The sequence below is a fragment of the Antechinus flavipes genome, chromosome 2 (assembly GCF_016432865.1).
Source record: "Antechinus flavipes isolate AdamAnt ecotype Samford, QLD, Australia chromosome 2, AdamAnt_v2, whole genome shotgun sequence".
Lineage (NCBI taxonomy): Eukaryota > Metazoa > Chordata > Mammalia > Dasyuromorphia > Dasyuridae > Antechinus > Antechinus flavipes.
Window position 1 is genome coordinate 671,176,715 of NC_067399.1, and position 19,793 is coordinate 671,196,507.

General features: G+C 33.0%; 1 protein-coding gene across 1 annotated transcript in view; it reads left to right on the plus strand.

Annotated features, from left to right (window-relative positions):
• Positions 1-19,793, plus strand: part of PCDH15 (protocadherin related 15) — an 859,006-nt gene that overhangs the window by 535,668 nt on the left and 303,545 nt on the right. The window contains exon 16 of the mRNA XM_051973865.1: positions 5,029-5,122. Coding sequence (XP_051829825.1) covers positions 5,029-5,122 — 94 coding nt within the window. The remainder of the gene's footprint in view (positions 1-5,028; positions 5,123-19,793) is intronic.

Genomic DNA, 19,793 nt, shown 5'->3' on the forward strand with positions numbered 1-19,793 from the left:
CTGAAGCACACTAAGTTTAAGTAACCTGTGCAAGGTCATATAGATCATTTAAAACCATTTATGAACTCAGATCTGCCTAACTCAACAACTGGTCTTTTATCTATTGTGATGGCTAAAAGAAACTCCCATAATTTCATAAGGAAGTTTTAATTATATAAATCCATTATCTTAATCACTAGCTATGAAGATACCACAAATCATTTCACCTACTGAAAACTCAATTTGCTAAGCATAATTATAACAAGTAATGTCAACACTGGATAAAAATACAAATATATTTACACTATTTTATATAAGAGAATGAAGGTTGAAAATTACATGCAATAACACTTCATAAAACATACCAAAACATGGGGGTTAAATTATATCAAGAAAGTTTATAGAGGAAAACAATTAATCAATTATTCTAGGGAAGATTAACTTGGAAACCATAAATTGATGTTTATAATGGGGGTAGAAAGGACACTATAAAGAATGAAAATCATGGAAATAGCTAGACTAGGTCATGTATATCCCAAGAAAGTTTGTGCCACAGCTAAGAAAATGGTGAGAGTATTCAGGTTAGTTAGTCAATAAGCATTTTATTAAGTATCTATTAGCTGCCAGTAACTGGACTTAGCACTGGGGACACAAAGAGGGGCAAAAAAACCTCATTCTTACTGTCAAGAAGCTTAGTCTAAAGACAACAAGAAAATGACCATGCAAATACAAAATATATAGAAAATAGATTCACCAAGCATATAAACAGGGAGAGATAACAAAACATGTAAGAATTTTATATATTTAAATTATAAAAAAGTTAAGCAGTTAGCATTACCAAATATTAGCTTATATACCTTCATTTTCATTTACATATTTTATGAAAATAATATTTACATATATTTAATGTAGATATTAGAAAAAAACTTCATTCTAGAATAAATGACACCTTTATTCTCATACTATAAGAAATATGTAGCACACAAGTACCCACTGTATTGATCTTTATTGATTATAAAAAACAAAACAAAGCAAAGCATTTTATCTATTAGAAGAAAATGCATTCTAATCTTTCCTCTAAAAAGATGTCACTTGTACATACTCCAAAATTCATAATAACACTCAAAATTTAGCCACATATATAACTTTATTTGAAACCTCATCATTCGTATCATCAGATGAGATATAAAACAGGAAGAAAGATGCTAGCCAAACTATTTCAGAGGTGCACAAGTTGAAAATGGATTTCTGATCCATGGTGAAGTTAGCCAAATACTGTTGTTTGCTGATGATATTGGGATGGGGACATCAAAATCCCAGAAATCTCAGATTTTTTTTTTTGAATGAGATCCATAAGCAATGAAAACACTTTGGCCTAACCATCCAGCCACAAGAAACTATAGAATTTCTATTGTTTTGCCTATGATAAATCATTAAATGGTAAACCTAAATAGCCCCTCTAGTCACATACTTATCTCAGATGATGAAAATGAACACTATATGGAGCATAGCATTTAAACATTTTTAAAAGAGTAGGCTGGATTTGTTTTAACTAATTATTTATTTTTTAAATATTCCTAAACTTCTCTCTGAATCAAACATCTGTCTTTTAATTCCAATACTCTTTAGAGTTGGATTGTAATGGCAAGTCATGGAACAATATAATCTCTAAAGAATTGAAAATGAGTATTACTGAGAGGACAATAGAGAAGCTCATGGCTTATGAGTGTATGTTTTTTTTTATCTTTCTTATTTTTTTAATAACTTTTTATTGACAGAACCCATGCCAGGGTAATTTTTTTACAGCATTATCCCTTGCACTCATTTCTGTTCCGATTTTTCCACTCCTTCCCCCAGATGGCAAGCAGTCCTTTACATGTTAAATAGGTTACAGTATAACCTAGATACAATATATGTGTGCAGAACTGAACAGTTTTCTTGTTGCACAGGGAGAATTGGATTCAGAAGGTAGAAATAACCCGGGAAGAAAAACAAAAATGCAAGCAGTTTATAGTCATTTCCCAGTGTTCTTTCTTTGGGTGTAGCTGCTTCTGTTCATCCTTGATCAATTGAAACTGAATCAGTTCTCCTTATCGAAGAGATCCACTTCCATCAGAATACATCCTCAAACAGTACCGTCATTGAGGTATATAATGATCTCCTGGTTCTGCTCATTTCACTTAGCATCAGTTCGTGTAAGTCTCGCCAGTCCTCTCTGTATTCATCCTGCTGGTCATTCCTTACACATCAATAATATTCCATAATGTTCATAAATCACAATTTACTCAAACATTCTCCAATTGATGGGCATCCATTCATTTTCCAGCTTCTAGCCACTATAAACAGGGCTGCCACAAACATTTTGGCACATACAGGTCCCTTTTATGAGTGTATCTTACAGCACATAACAACAAAAACCAAAGAAATGCCTATATCAAAAGCACATCTTAATGAAAAAGAATATGAACTTTTCCTGTGAAAAGAGCAAGAGCTAATTGGCAATTGCCATCTTCCTCATTCTCTACTGAGATTCTTATAATGTCAAGATAAAGTGCAGGCAACTTCTAAAATGATGGGTAAGGCATGAATGGGTTGAAATGTGTGGACTTTGAGGATATTTATACTTATGAGATCACAGTTCCATTGGAGTATTGATTTTTAGATCTCTTAGTTGCCTATTTTGTAAATTGACCAATAAATCTCACAATCATTGCTTAGCTTTTAATACTATTTATGACTTTCTTTTGAAATATAATTTTAGCCTTTGATATTTCAAATCTCTTCAGTGACATAATTGATCCAAACATCACTGCTAAGAACCAACTCTTGGAATGAGATTTTTTAGTTATTTGAGAGTAGTGTCTTTCATAATTTCCTTCTAAAATGTTTCCAATTAAAAATACCCAATTATATTAAGTTATTCTGCTTGTGGATTTTAGAGGAAAGAAGTTTTTCTATTAAGTCTTTGGACTTGGGTCCAATAGTACAAAAAGCCACCAGTAAATTAAGAATTATTTTACTTTTTTCTATACATCCACAACCCCCCAGTTGGTTATTCTTTAAAACATAGATTGAATTTATTGAGATTTGTTACTACCAGAATGTGATCTGTATCTGAACAATGTCATTACCATTTTTTAATCCATCATTTTGGAATGTTATCACCATTGGAACATTCAATGTTCTTGTGTATTTATTTAGTTAATATGATAATTTTCCATTTTTAAATTATATGAGCATTGTCAGTAGCCTATTTCCTCCAAATTTTCCAAACCATGATCATACTAAATGCATATCAGATCATATTTAGATTTTTATGTCCAATATCAACTCTGAAATTTAGGAGAAAAAGCTTATATAGAAGTGCTTTCAAAAAAGAAAGATCTATAATTGCTAAATAGTTGTCAAACACACTTAGGAAATTCACAGAATCATATAATTTCAGAGTTGAGAATGTATGTTTATCATCATCTAGTTGAACAAATATCTAAAAAAAAAAAAGGAATCTCCTCTAAAATATACCTTTTACAGGCTATGTCTACCATATGCCAACTTTTCATTTTCAAATAATAATGATAAATAGCTAGCATTTATATTATACTTTACACATGTTTTCTCATTTTATCCTCTAAATAATCCTGAAAGGTAGGTCTCATTTCACAGAGGAAGCTGAGACAAAGATTATGTGATTTGCATAGGATCATATAACTAACAAGTATGTGAAATTAGTTTTAAACTCTGTCCCTCACCTGTATGTGCCAAAATGTTTGTGGCAGCCCTGTTTGTAGTGGCTAGAAACTGGAAATTGAATGGATGCCCATCAATTGGAGAATGGCTGGGTAAATTGTGGTATAGGAATGTTATGGAATATTATTGTTCTGTAAGAAATGACCAGCAGGATGAATACAGAGAGGCTTGGCAAGACTTACATGAACTGATGCTGAGTGAAATGAGCAGAACCAGGAGATCATTATACACTTCGACAACGATATTGTATGAGGATGTATTCTGATGGAAGTGGATTTCTTTGACAAAGAGACCTAACTGAGTTTCAATGGATAAATGATGGACAGAAGCAGCTACACCCAAAGAAAGAACACTGGGAAACAAATGTGAACTATCTGCATTTTTGTTTTTCTTCCCGGGTTATTTTTATCTTCTGAATCCAATTCTCTCTGTGCAACAAGAGAACTGTTCAGTTCTGCAAACATATATTGTATGTAACATATACTGCAACATATCTAACATATATAGGACTGCTTACCATCTAGGGGAGGGGGTGGAGGGAGAGAGGGAAAAATCGGAACAGAAGCGAGTGCAAGGGATAATGTTGTAAAAAAATTACCCTGGCATGGATTATGTCAATATAAAGTTATTATTAAGTAAAATAAAATATTTTTAAAAAGGAAAAAAAAACTCTGTCCCTCTGATTTACTTCCAGTTTTCCATCCATTATGATATCTCATTGCCCTTACTTCAACACAGACACTATATTTCCCCCAGTCAGAGCAAGAAATCAGCTGACACATTAGGATAAAATCAAGAGAGTCAAAAGTAGCTTTGGGATAGAAGTGAAAAAATAAAATAAAATCAGAGTCAGGAAGACAAGGTTTACTTCTCACACTTAGTTGCATGACAGGTCAGTTAACCTCTCTCAGTCTCCATTTTTCTGGAGATCCTAAAATTATTGGTATTGCCAATATTATATTTTGAGGAGAATCAAATTAAAGTGGTGAAAGTTCTACCTAGCCATATATGGTGGTAATAATGAAATTCTGATGTAACTCAAAGAAATGCAGACATTTGTCCTAAGTCACAGAGCTGGTAAGTAGGCTAGAAGTTGCAACCAGGTTTCTAGATTCCATGTCAAGAACATTTTCCCCACATAAGTTGGATATCAGTATTCTTCTCCAGAAAGGAAATCTAAACCTATCTATGTGTGCAAAATGGAAAGTTTTACTAACATTTCCTCAATGAAATTAATTGTAATCATTATAGACTCTTCTAACAATATGTATGTTTTTCCTGTTGACTTTTCTCTCCTACTAGTACTGGAATTCTTACCTTGGGAAAAGCATTGGACAGAGAAAGCACAGACCGCTACATTTTGATAGTCACTGCTTCTGATGGCAGACCAGATGGGGTAAGTGAAATTCAAGTGAATTTGCTTTAATAAAAAACTTAAAGTTATTTTTTAATAGCTGTTTTATGTTGAGAACCTGCTGGAATTATGGACATGTTTCTCCATCTTGTGATCACTTTATGGCTTGAAACAAGGCAGGGAAAGCCCAAATACTATTTGGAGAGCTGCCATTTTGAAAATACATCTCTGAAATCTTTAGACTTATGGCAGGTGGTATGTCATATTGGTGTGCCTATAGATAGATAGATAGATAGATAGATAGATAGATAGATAGATAGATAGATGAATTGGAGATACTGTCAGATTAAAGATGGTAGCATTTGGGGAGGAAAGTCTGATAAAGGTGATTTAATGTGAAATCCAGTACTATTTATTATGTACCAACAATCATAGTGACTCAATTTCTCTATGCTACTTCTGGAACATTGTATATGCACACTGGTTCTGGCCAATAATTAGCATCTTTTCATTGGGACTGAATCTTTCCTAACTTGCTCATGAGTGTCATAAATTTTGAGAATATGGGATCAACTTCATGCTCCAGTTACGCATGAAAGGAAGTTTTCAATTGAAGGAACTGCAGGGAAACTCTAAAAATTACTCTGGAATGAAGTTTTAGTTCCCTTATCTGAACATCTAAATAACAGCTTTTTGTGCTTCACCACTTTGAAAAAAAGTTATAACCAAGGCTAGGCCAGTACAGAACAAAGTTATTCTCACTTCCAATAGCAATCTTTCTAAATCATCTGGACTATTTTTACAATTCTAGAATTTATACAGTCCTTACTAGATGTCAGGTATTTTGCAAAGCTCTTAAAAAAAATTTAACTTAGCAAAGGGCTTTGAGTATAGGTGGTTGAAACATGCTTTCTTTTAAATAATTAAATTAAATTTAGTTAGGTTGTTGGAAGTAATATTAATCATAGCCTCCCCGTAGCCATTCATGTGGCATGAGTATCTATACATTAATTAAACTACAAACCCCATATGATGGAATGTCTTGGAATCATACCATGAGTTTTAGGATCCATAAAATGATGAGATCGACTTTAAGAGAAATGGTTAAAATAAAATGGAGAATCTCTCTCTTTTATATATCCAATACCCTTTTCAATATTATATGCCTATAAAAACACATGGAAAACTCAAAGGGAGTTTTGAGAAGGAAATAATTAAAGAAATGAAAAACATGACTTATGGTGAAAGGTTAATGGATAACTTGACTTGGCACTGACTGAGAGGGAAGATACCAGCCAGAAAGAAAAGAAGGAGGAGGGAGTCTTTGGCTCAGAACAAAGAGATATAATTAGAATGGAATAAAATTAGGGAGGAACATTGATGTGAACCATCCAGAGAAAGTCATGATTATGAGAAATAGATTATAAAACAGAAAGGGAATAACAGCTCCACTACTAAGAATATTTTAATCATGGACATTAAATGAAAAAAAAACAGTATTATGAAGAACAATATTCCATGGGCAAAAATTAAGGAAGATGAATTAGTCTATTAAATACATTATTCATGCATCCATCTAGGAGCTAGTTTTCTTAGACCATAAGAAAATTTGAAAATTCCCTTTGAAACTGAATTATTTCATCTGGTGAGGTTTTGTAATCTTTCTGCCATATTCTTCTAACTCCTAATTTTGACCTTAGAGTCTCATTTTGTCATTATTTGGACTCTGATGACTCCTAATGAGTGTTCACAGCAACTGTTTCTGTTTTGGCCAGAAACCCTGAGGGTTTTCCTTTCCTGGATTGATTTTTTGACTAGGTAAAAGAGGTCATTCTTTGCCTCAGTTCTTACTTTTCCTTAATCACTTGGAAGTTGCCTCAGACACACTGAAACCTGTTAAAGAACTTAGCCTAAAAAGGTCAAAGCATCCAATTACATCCAAGGCCAAGTCCATTTGTCCTGATCTATATCTTGTCATTGGACCAAGATGACTTCAGAGGAAAGAATAAGACTAATGAGTTTTCATTCCCCTACCTCAGTTAAATCCAATTCATTTGCAAGTAATAACATCACTTTCCTGATACCATGGTCCTTTACAAGAAGGGAGGAAAAAATAATGTTATGACCAAAGATATTTGTATTCATTGGCCTGTTTATAATCAGAAGAATTATCATCAACTTTCTCTCAAAAAATAAACAAATTTGACCAGTTCTAATCCATCCTTATTTCAATCATTCCTATGTCAATTTAAATGATAGAATGATCAACAATCACTAACTCAGAGATGTTTGAAAACAAAGCTGTCATTAAGAACTCAACTTTGAGATATGTTCTTAATGAAAGTGAATATCTTCACACTAATCTATAATTATGTTTGAACATAGCACCCATTCCAGCATGTAGCTATAGTTCAAGGATTAATCATCTGATGGGAAGTTAAAGCCAGATTCTCAATTGACTGATGAGGAAACCCTTTTAGGGTTTGGGAAGCCATATAGGGAGTGAGTAGAAGAATTGGAATTTCACCCTGGATTATCCCATTCAAAATCTGTGACTTTGTCTTGAATTTAAGAACCTACTTTTAGAGGTAAAATTAGTAATTAATTTTTCCATTCATTTAATAAATTTAACAGCAAAGTTAAAAGCAAATATCTGTGAGTGTTGGGGTGTTGGGCTATATAGTAATCATCACCATGTTACTAAAAATGTGAAAGCAGAAAAAAATATTTATCTAAGGCACTGAAGGACAACAGCAAAAAAAAGTAGCTCCAAAGATGTTAGAGAAGTATGCTAGGTGACTGATTTTCTCCTTTATTCTTCCCAGGCCACTTGTGAGTCTACAGATCTTAGTTTACAGGTTTATAGAGCACAAACCATGGTGGATCTTGGAAAGCACTGATGTTTCCTTTTTGAAATTTCAGAATCAGAATAGTAGCACTTTCATAATGCTTCCATTGTATGGTGAAAATTTATCAAAATTTATCAAAAGAACATATCATTTTTTTCATCAGCACTGATTGGCTCTGTACATATGCTTGAACTTTCTGAAATAATAATTTATTTTTTGGACAAATAAGTCTTGGCACACATTCAGCATTGACAAGCCATTTTCATAGGAATGACATACTAGACAGCTTCTGAGAATTTGCTTAAAGATGATACATATTTAGTAACCTTGAGAGGATACTATTACCTGAGCCTAATTATTAGAAATGCTAATAATTATCATGAAGATAGACTTGGAAAAACAACTACCATTATTAAGGATTCTACCAAAAGCTAGAATATTTTTTAAAAATATCCTTTTAAGTATAGTTAGCTAATAAGTTAAAATCAGTTATGACCTTAAGGAAAACTATTAGCTCAAAGTATAAAAAGAAAGAAGTATGGTTCATTATATTTGAGGCATTGTTCACCTTGTGAAAGCAATCTCCCAAAACAAGAAATACAATAAAATAATTGAGACATAGACAAGCCACACTGTTTTTGTTTTGTTTTATCTTTTGTTTTTTTAGGGGGTTTGTGACAATTAATGGGTTCAATTTTATGTTTTATGTTGTGATACTTCTCATAATTTTTTTTAATAGCTACATTCTATAACTGGTGCTAAAGTAGTAGGAGGAATGCAAGGGCATTACAGGCACTTGAGTTAGAAGTGAGCATCTCACATTTAACAATTAAAAAAAAAACCTGTATGTGCTGATCTTGAAAAAGCCATATTGGGCACCCCATAAAGGATTTCAAAAGAATTGTAGAAAAATTTGTCATTGGGAAAATATATACAATTAAGTGAATAATTTGAGAGCTCCACTGATATATTTATGATTTCAAAATAAAACAAGAAAGGTTGGTAGATTATGGTGTGAATTTGGGAATGATTATAGATAGCAGCTTCCCTGGATGAACAAGCATAGAGAGTAGAACAGAGTTCTTATCTGACATGAAAATGAGGTTAGTTTTTTTTTGTTTTTTTTTTTTTTCCCTCAAAAGGCACTGAAACCATTCTGAAGACATAACTGGGACAAATTACTAAGACTTGAGTTCTTCATGTATAAAATCTTAAGTATAAAATCCAGCCCAGTTAGGGGAAGGAAAAAACTTATTCTTTTTTAATTTATTGATGAGAAAACCAATATGGGTAATATAGAAGAAGGGAAATTATGCCAAAGTGAATCAATGTTGTATTCTTATTTTTTTTTCAATTTCATGTAGACACAATTTTTAACACTCACTTTTTTAAAATTGTTGAGTTCCAAAATATTCTCTCCCTCCCTTCTCTACTCGCTACCCAAAAAGATAAGAATTTTAATAAGGTTATGTATGTGGAATTACACGAAACATATTTCATCCAATAGTGCCATTACTGAATCTGTATCCCAAATAAATCAAAAAGGAGGGGAAAGGACTCATGTGTGCAAAAAATATTTATAGCAGTTCTTTTTGTGGTGGCAAAGAATTGTAAAAGGAGTGGACACTCATCAATGGCTGAATATATCATGGCATATGAAGGTAATTGGAATATTATTGTTCTATAAAACATGATTAAGCTGATTTTAGAAATGCCTGAAAAGATTTACATGACATGAAACTGAATGAAATAAGCAGAAACAGGAATACAGTGTACATAATGACAGCAAGAATATGAGTAGATCAATTATAAAAGACTTGGTTCTTCTCAGTGGTTCAGTGATCCAAGGCAATCCCAATAGACTTTTGATGGAAAATGCTATCTGCATTCAGAACAAGAACTATAGAGATTGAATGTAAATCAACATATATTATGTTCATTCCTTTTTCTGTTTGTTCCCCTCTTCTATTATTTTCCCTTTTCTTCTGATTTTTCTTTCCTAGCATGATTCATAAGGCAGTGTTAATAAAAATAAAGTTTCATGCTTAAAAAAACATATTTCCATATTATTCCCATTGTGCATGAAGAAATGGACCAAAAGGGGAAAAAACACATGAAAAGGATACAATGAAAATAGTAGACTTTGATTTGCATTCAGACTCAATCAGTTCTTTCTCTGGATTTGAATAGCATTTTTCATCATGAGTTCTTTGGAATTGTCTTAAATCATCATATCACTGAGAACTGCTAAGTTATTCTTGGTCGATCATCACACAGTATGGTTATTGTGTCCATTATCCTGCTAGTTCTGTTCACTTAACTTTGTAGCAGATCCTGTAAGTCTTTCCAGTTGTTTTTTTTTTTTCTTCTGAAATCTGCCTGCTTATCATTAATTATAGAACAATAGTATTACATTTCAAATGTCTAACCTTATTCAGCCATTTCCCAATTTATGGACATTTCCTCAATTTCCGATTCGTTGCTATCACTCACACACACACACACACACACACACACACACACACACACACAAATATGCTATAAATCTTTTTATACATGAAAGTTATTTTTCCCTTTTTTATGATTTTTTTTTTAGAGACTCACCTATTAGTGGTGTATTAGGTCAAAGTGTAAGCATGGTTTGATTACCCTTTATACATAGTTCCAAATTGTTCTCCAGATTGGTTGGATCAGTTCACAGTTCTACCAAGAGTGTATTGGTGTGCTGATTTTCCTGTATCCTTGAAAGAATTCATTATTTCCTTTTTTCAGTAACAATAGGCAACCTGACAGGTATTAAGTGGGACGTCAGGGCTGTCTTAATCTGCATTTTTCTAATTAATAATGATTTAAAATGGGCATTTGATATGACTATAAATAGCTTCTTTATCTGACAGCTAACTAGTCATATACTTTAACCATTCCTCAATATGACTTTGTGTAAAAATGATTTATAATTGTATTTATATAGTTCTCTAATTTGTCTTCACAGATAGACTCCTAAGTGTTTTATATTGCCTACAGTTATTTTAAATGGAATTTTTCTGTCTTCTCTTACTTGGTATTATTGGCAATACACATACACATACACCCACATACATACACACACATACACAATATTGGTAATTTGGTTTTCTTCTCTTTTTCAATCAAATTAACCAAGAGTTTATGTTATTGTTTTTTTTTTTTTATGAAAACAGTTTTTAGTTATATGTGCATATGTGTATACATAAACATCCTAGGATTCCCTAAAATATCACTCTATCATCTGCAAAGAACATTTCTGTTACCTCATTGCAAATTCTAACACTTTCAATGTTTTCAACTCTTATTTCTATAGCTAACATTTTTAGTACAGCTTTGAATAATACTGTTGATAATGTGCATTTATCCCTAATTTTACTAAGGCTTTTAGCTTATCCCTATATATTGCTAGTAATTTTAAATAAATACTATCAATTTAAGAAAAGCTTCGCTTATTTCCATACTCTCTAGTGTTTTAATAGGAATGGCTGCTATGTTTTATCAAAAAGCTTTTTATGCATGTATTAAAATAATCATTTCATTTCTGTTAGTTTTGTTATTGATATGGTCAATTAGGTTGATACATTTTATACTTTTGAACCAATCCTGCATTCTTGGTATAAATCCTATATAGTCACAGCATACAGGTCCTGGTGACATATTGCTTTAATCTTGCTAGCATTTTATTCATAAATTTGGCATCAGTGTTCATTATAGAAATTAGTTTATAATTTTCTTTCTCTATTTTGCTGTTTCTTTTTTGTTATCAATATTATATATATGCCATAAAAAGAATTTGGTAGGACTCCTTCATTGATTTTCCCCAATAGTTTAAATTGTATTGAAATTAATCATTCTATAAAGATTTGGTAGATTTTGTTAGTGAATCTTTATTGCCCTAGGGATTTTTATTTATGGTGTTTATTGAGAGTGTGTTAAATATTTTTCTTAATGAGGCTATTTCAGTATTCTATTTCTTTTTTTTTTTTGTTAATCTGGGCAATTTATATTTTCGTAAATATCCACTTCTATTAGATTGTCAGATTTATTGACATACAATTAAGCAAAATATCTTTTAATTATTTTTCTAATTTCCTCTTCATTGGTGAGGATTCACCCTTTTCATTTTTTGATAGTGGTAATATGGTTTTCTTCCTTTTTAAAATCAAATTAGCCAATGGCTTTTCTATTGTGTTGAGTTTTTTTAGTTTTATTTATTAGTTCAGTGAATTTCTTTCAGTTTTATTAATTTTTGTTTTGATTTTCAGGATTTCCAATTTGATATTTAATTGGGGAGTTTTAGTTTTCTTTTTTTGGAGCTTTTTAAAATATATGCTCAATTCACTGATCTACTTTTTTTTTTAATGAATGTAATCATTTAGAGATGTAAATTTTCCACAAAGCACAGCTTGGATTACATCCCCTAAATTTTGGTATGTTGTCTCATTTTGCCATTCTCTTTGATGAAATTATTGTTTTCATGATTTATTCTTTAACACACTCATTCATTAGGATTATATTATTTAGTTTCCAATTCATTTTCAATCACTTTCCAATGTCCTTTGTTAAATGTCATTTTTATTGTTTATGAACTGAAAAGAATGCATTTAATTTATTTCTGCCTTTTTGGCCCCAACTATGATTTTTTTTTTACTGCAATACATGGTCAATTTTTGTGTAAATGTCATATTCCACTAAGAACAGGTGTATTTTTTCTATCCCCATTAAGCTTTCTCCAGAAGTCTATCATACTTATTTTTTTTCTAAAATTCTATTCATCTATTTAGTTTCTTTCTTGTTTATTCTGTCATTAGATTTATCTAGTTCTAAGATGGAAAAGTTGAGCTTCCCTACTAGTATAGTATTACTCTCTATTTTCTCCTATAACTCATTTAATTTATCCTTTCGACATTTGTATATTATACTCTTTGGTGTATATATGTTTAGAGTTTATATGACCTTATTGTCTATGATACCTTTTAGCGATTTTTTTCTTTCATTAAATTAGCTCTATTTTTGCTATTGCTTTGTGAAAGATCATAACTGCTATTTCTCTCTCTCTCTCCCTCTTTCTTTCTCTTTCTCTCTCTCCTCTCTCTCTCTCTCTCTCTCTCTCTCTCTTCTCTCTCTCTCTCTCTCTCTATCTATCTCTTTCTCTCTCCACTCCCTCCCTCCCTCCCTCTCTCCCTCTCTCTTTTTTACTTCAGCCTAAGTATAATATATTCTGCTCCAGCTTTTATCTTTTCTCTGTGTGTGTCTCTCTGAAACAAATATGTTTCTTGTAAACAACATATCGTAGGATTTGTTTTTTTTTTTTTTTAATCTATTCTGCTATCAGCTTCTGTTTTGTGGGTGAGTTCTTTCCCTTCATACTCACAGTGATGATTACTGAGTATACACATTAACTCATTTCGTGTTTCTCTTATATCACTCTCATTCCTTTTCCTAATTTTTCTTCTACTTCTTTTATTCTTTAAAAAAAAAAAGATCCCTTTTTTTCATTTCTTCCAGGAAGACTTTTTTGTGGATGTGACAACTGTTCATATTTCCCTTTGACTTTTCATCTATGCTGGACTGTGCTCCACTTTTATTCCAGTGATTGGACCTTTCTTGCATTAGACCTTCTAACTTTTGTTGGTCTGGAAATTTGTTTCACACAGTTTTTTATGAGCTTTTTTGATTTGGAATTTATTTTGAACTAGGATGTAAAGTGGCTTATAGTTTGGGGAAAACTCCATCAACTTCCTACCTTTTCTCCACCATCTTTTCAACAACCTCTGAAAAAAATGTCTTTTTTTTTTAAAAATGATTCAGATTGTCTGCAACTATTTCTTTTCCTTCCAAATTGAACTTTTAATGCAAAACTAGCCAGCATCAAGTCCAGGCTACAACAGATGGGTTACAATTTGCATTATTGTTGAAAACATCCTAAGCAATGAGACCATAGACCAACCAACATATGTTTGTTGTTTTTTAATTACTCCAGTGGACACAGCTATAGATGGGGCTAAAACCTGAGGGAGGAGGGAAAAGTAAAAAGCCTGGAAGCCAAGTGCCAAGATCTTCTTAGGGGAAATGACTTTTTTCCATATATAATTTGTAATCACTTACAAATATGGGACACAAAATTATCAAAAAAAATGCTAGGTAGATATACTACATCCCCATTTTGTCCTATGTGTCAGAGAGAAGGGGTTCGGAGACTTTAATTTATCATTGCTGAGAAAGGACATGACTTTTCCTTTCAATTTCTGGAGCATTTATTTTTGTCTTAATCTTATATCTAACAGTATTGTTTAGTCCTATGTTCTCTGTGATGTCTGGTTGTTGGAAATATATCTTCAAAAGATAAATAACCTCACCAATGAATACTAAAACCTTCCCATTAAAAAAAAGAATGGTTTTGTCATTATAAGCTTGTTCTCTCTCATATATAACATGAAATCAGAATCCTTAGACTAATTAAAATTACCTATTTCTCTTAGGTGCACAGGTGATTGAAGGAGCTAATTATTCTTGGTATAAATAAAGTTTTATCATTGTATAATATTCAAGGAAAGGAGAGAGATGTGCCTATCTGAGATTCAGACAAAGGGAAATTGTATTTCTCATTGAGAAGTCCAGTAAATAAACAAACATCTAAGATTTAGGCAGGCAGATAGAGCTAATTTCTAACTCCAATTCTGACAACCTTAATTCTGATTTTAACTTAAGTGATGTAGAGGTGTATCAGTGAAGAAGTAAGGAGTGACAAAGAAAAAGGCATCTCCAAGCTGTGCCATTGTCTCCTTGAAATGCACTCAAGTAACCTGGATTTCAATGCTGCTTCAAGGTCTCTCCTTGTTATTGAGTACCATGACAGGCTTCAGAAATATAGAGTTCCTTAATAAAAAGGTATGCACCAAGCCTAATGAGTTAGATCACAGATTTGATTACAAATCAGGCTGGGTGTCAGGAGATAGGAAATACAAATGGCTAATATTTAATTCAAAAATCCCTTTGTCAATTTAACCAAAAGCAAGAAAAAAGCAAACAAGCTTTCACAAGGACAATGTTCTATTAAAATCTAAGATAGGAATGTGGCTCCCTTGCACATTTTACATTTTTCCTTTCAGTAAAGCATTTATTAATTGCCTACTAGGTTTAAAACATTATGTAACACCAGTTGAAAAAATGGCTTTGGGAGACACAGACAGCAACAATAGTAACTAATCCCTGATCTTGAAGAAATTATGTTTGAATGAAAGAAGGGAGGGAGGGAGGAAGGAAGGAAGGAAGGAAGGAAGGAAGGAAGGAAGGAAGGAAGGAAGGAAGGAAGGAAGGAAGGAAGGAAGAAAGAAAGAAAGAAAGAAAGAAAGAAAGAAGAAAGAAAGAAAGAAAGAAAGAAAGAAAGGAAGGAAGGAAGGAAGGAAGGAAGGAAGGAAGGAAGGAAGGAAGGAAGGAAGGAAGGAAGGAAGGAAGGAAGGAAGGAAGGAAGAAAGAAAGAAAGAAAGAAAGAAAGAAAGAAAGAAAGAAAGAAAGAAAGAAAGAAAGAAAGAAAAAGGGAGGAAGGAAGAAGGAAGGAAGGAAGGAAAGAAGGGAGAAGGGAAAGAAGGGAGAAGGGAAAGGAAGGAGGAAGGGAGGGAGGGAGGGAGAGAGGGAGAGAAGGAAGGAAGGGAAAAAGTATAAAATGATTACAATGTATAAACTGCTACATCAAACACTGGAGATACAAATAGAAAGATAACAACCCTAAATCTGAAGGAACTTCTGTTCTAAAGGAGAAAATGACATGTACAGCAGATGATTTTGCTGATTTGATGGGAAGGCCCAGTGGGGTCCTAAGGGGGAAGCAGCAGGCAGACAGTATAACATATTGTGTCATTTTCCATTCATCAAACAATATCAGTTTCTGGTGGTGAAGTAGTAGATGGTATTGAGTACTTTGGAATGAAAAAAATTGGGGGGGTTATAAATTGGGGCTGGTGAAAGTATAGAGGTCACTATGCAACTTAACCCTACATTGCGATTAGTGTTATTGTGCCAGGGATATTGGAATCTTCCCTGAAGGGGCTGCTGCTCTGCTTAATGGCCATGATGTGGGGGTTAAAAGTACAGACAGTATTGTGGAGGCTCAGCTTTCCCCCTATTGTTCCGTGTTTGCCTACTGATCTCACCAATGACAATAGTACAGTTGATTTCATAGGAACTGCTTGATTCCATCCACTCTCTCAAATATTCAGATTTCAGGCAATCAAAACAGTCACATACAATTTAAACAGACATTTCTAATATTTTCATCTTTACTGAATTACACCATTCCCAAACTTTGTAGCCATCAACTCCAAGAAAAAGTTGGCTGTTCCATTTGTAAATATTCCTTAGCTAGCTTGGTGCTTTCACTTGAAGTTTTGATCGACAGCACCATGAACTCTGGCTTGCTTAACAAACAGAACACTAGCAATTCAATTACAAACTCTATTCTGTGGATCAGCTTTGTGATAATGACCTTTGTGTTTTGTAAGACCCTGGATTCTTCTTTCTTCTTTCTTTTTTTATTTTTTGTCTTTTAATGAAGAGCTGTCATATGGAAGAGGGATTAAAGTTGTCCTATTTGTCCCCAAAAGGCTGAACTAGGAACATAGGATGTAAGTTACCAAGAGGAAATTTTATCTAGATGTCGGGAAAATCTTTCTGAACAGGGAAAACTCGCCAGTAGGAAAGGAGGCTTCTAGAAAGGGTATGGGAAGTTTCCCCCCTCTTTGGTAGTCTTCAAGGAGAAGGTGATCATTTGTTAGATACCTGGTAATAATCATCAGTCATTTGTTAAGTAACTAGTATGTCTGTGGCACTGTGCTAGGCACCTGGGACCCAAAAATAAAAATGCAAATCTCTGCCCCTAAATAGCTTACATTCTAATAAATGATATTGCACATATGCTAGTAAATATAAAATATATACAACATAAACTGAAAGAGCTTTGGGGATTACAAATAGGAATTACAAATAGGAATATCTAGGGGATCAGGAAAATCCTAATAGGACATAACTCCATATGAGCTTTCAGAGAACCAAAGGACTGTAAGGAACAAGAGTGGAGATGGAGTGCATTCAAGGAATGGGCAGATACCCTGTTCAAGACATAAAGAAAGGAGATGGACTTTTATGAGTTAGAAATAAGAAGAAGTCTGAATCAGCTGGAAATTGGTCTTTCTGTTTAGGGATAATATATAATAAACCCGAAAAAGGAGATTGACCAAAATTGTGAAGATTTTAAACAGCCAAACAGGAATTTCATTTTCCTAAAGGCAATAATGATGCAATGGACAGAATACCCAAGCTAGAGTCAGAAAGACTCATCTTTGTGAGTTCAAGTCCAACCTTACACAATTCCTACCTGGGTTAGCTGGTCAAATCATAAACTCTTGTTTGTCTCAGTTTCCCCATCTGAAAAATAATCTGGAGAAGGAAATAGCAAACCATTCCAGTGTTTTAATCAAGGAAATCCTAAATAGGATCATAGTCAGACATTTGAAATGATTAAATAATAATATATCAAGATCTGCAAAGATATAGCTAGAAAAATACATATGTAAACAATATACACACATCTTTATACATAATATATGTTGGATACATGCATATATATATATGTACAGATATATGATAATATATATTCATAATCATCAGTTGAAATAAATGCTAAAGACATCATTTCTACATGATTGACTTAAAGTCGGGAAAACTTTACTTCAACCTACTTTCAGGTACTTACTAGTTTTGTGGTCTTGGGCAAATCTCTTAACTTCTCTGTGTCTCTGTTGCTTCAACTTTAAAAGTAGGACAATGATAACCCCTAGTAAAGGCAGCTAGGTGGCACAGTGGATAGAGCACCAGCCCTGAAGTCAGGAGGACTCGAGTTCAAATATGATTTCAGACACTTGATACTTCCCAGCTGTGAGACTCTGGGCAAGTCACTTAACCCAATTGCCTCAGCCAAAAAAAAAAAAAAAAAAAAAAGACCTATTTTTCAGAGATGGTTTGAGAATGAAAAGGAATAATATCTGTAAAACACTTTACAGATCTTAGAGAATTGCACAAGTGTTATTTACAGATAAGAATAATTGAATCTGAAAAGGGTTAATGACTTGCCCAGTATCCCACTACTACTACATACCTGGGGTAAGGTTCAAATTCTGTTCTCCCTAACTCTAAATTCAATCCTCTAGCCTTTTAACATCTAGATAAATTCAGGTAGAGAATAGGGTAACTGCAGGGCACAAAGGTAAGGAGATAGAATTGATCGAGACAAAGAGAAGGCCATCTATCTTTTTATTAGAAACTGGAGGAAAGGACTCTATAATAAGGCATAATAAGAGACTGAGATGTAGAGAGGGGAAGACATGGGAGCTCTAAGCTAAGGACCAGTACTCCATCATATATGAGGTGAGGCCCTCTGATACTCGCTAGATGGAAGGAGTCTTCAAGAAAGTCCTGAAGAGTTGTTCTGGGCTGAGTGAGGGAATTAGAGAACATTAAGAATACTTCCCCTTAAATAGATTTCTACTTCTCTAAGTTGAAGTGATGAATGCTTCCAGCAATTTTCAGCCACATATGATTAGAAGGAGAGATGGATGGATAATACAGAAAACAAATTTATTCAGATAGATATAATATATAGTAGATGTTACCAGAGGAAACTCTCACCTCTGATTCTGAGATTTTGTTGAGATCTTGAGATAATATACACAAAACACTTTGCAAAATTCAAATCTCTATGTGATAAGTGCTATTATTGCTTGTTTTGAAATGTGCAATTTAGCCTAGAAGAGAAAAGGTTCTCTTTAAAAAAACTAAGCATCCTTCAGTCATATTCAAGAAAATAATGTGGACAACAAATATTAAGGAAGTTTCAATTATATCAGTTTTCCTGAATTTAACTCAGTAATGAATATTTTGCAGTTGAATTCCACCTTCTGAAAAAGAGGAATATTTCGGTGGCCTTTTAGATGGCTAATCTCACCCTCCCTTCCTCCAAAGTTGTCACTTTCAATCTCAAAAAGGCAATACATCCCTTGATTGGATCACCTGCTTGCTTACGTTCCTTAACTACAGAACTACAGCTGACAGAGACCAATTTCACTAGCTTTCCACTGGATTTCCACATTCAGTTTTCTAAACTCAAAACATTATAAAGTTTAGATTGTTTGTGATGTTGTTCTGACCTTGAAAGGACATCATTTCTGACTTGTCACATACACATTCCAATCCAAATAAACAATGTAGAAAGTGAATATTTGACTTCTGTCATTGCTGTGAAACTTTGGAAGTAGAGAAATAACCAAGAGAGATAAAAGGACAAATATGTCAAGTTCCAATTATTTATTAATATTTTTATTTTTAAATTGCCAAATAAGGTTTTAATATAGTACATATGGTATAAAGAGCAGAAAAAAAATAAAAGGACAAATGTGTTAAGGTCAAGTGGTTTGTTTTCTTTCTTTAAAGATATATGCTATCTATGCTATGCTAAATGAGAATTTAATGTAGTTTAGTTAGTTTTCAGAGTAGTGGCAATGAGAAGTAAACTTTTTAAAGACTATAATGACCCTGAAAATTATTTATCTATATTTGTGCCTAATATTTGATTGGCAAAAAGTTTAATTCTTTATGAAAACAACTAATCACATACAAATATAGATATATATAGATACACACACACACACACACACACACACACACACATATATATAATCTGTTCATTTGCCAAGGATTTAGCAATGATCTATTCAGGTGATCATTATGTGCTTGGCTACTTGGCTCAGTGGATAAATTGCCAGGCCTGAAGTTGGGAAGATTCA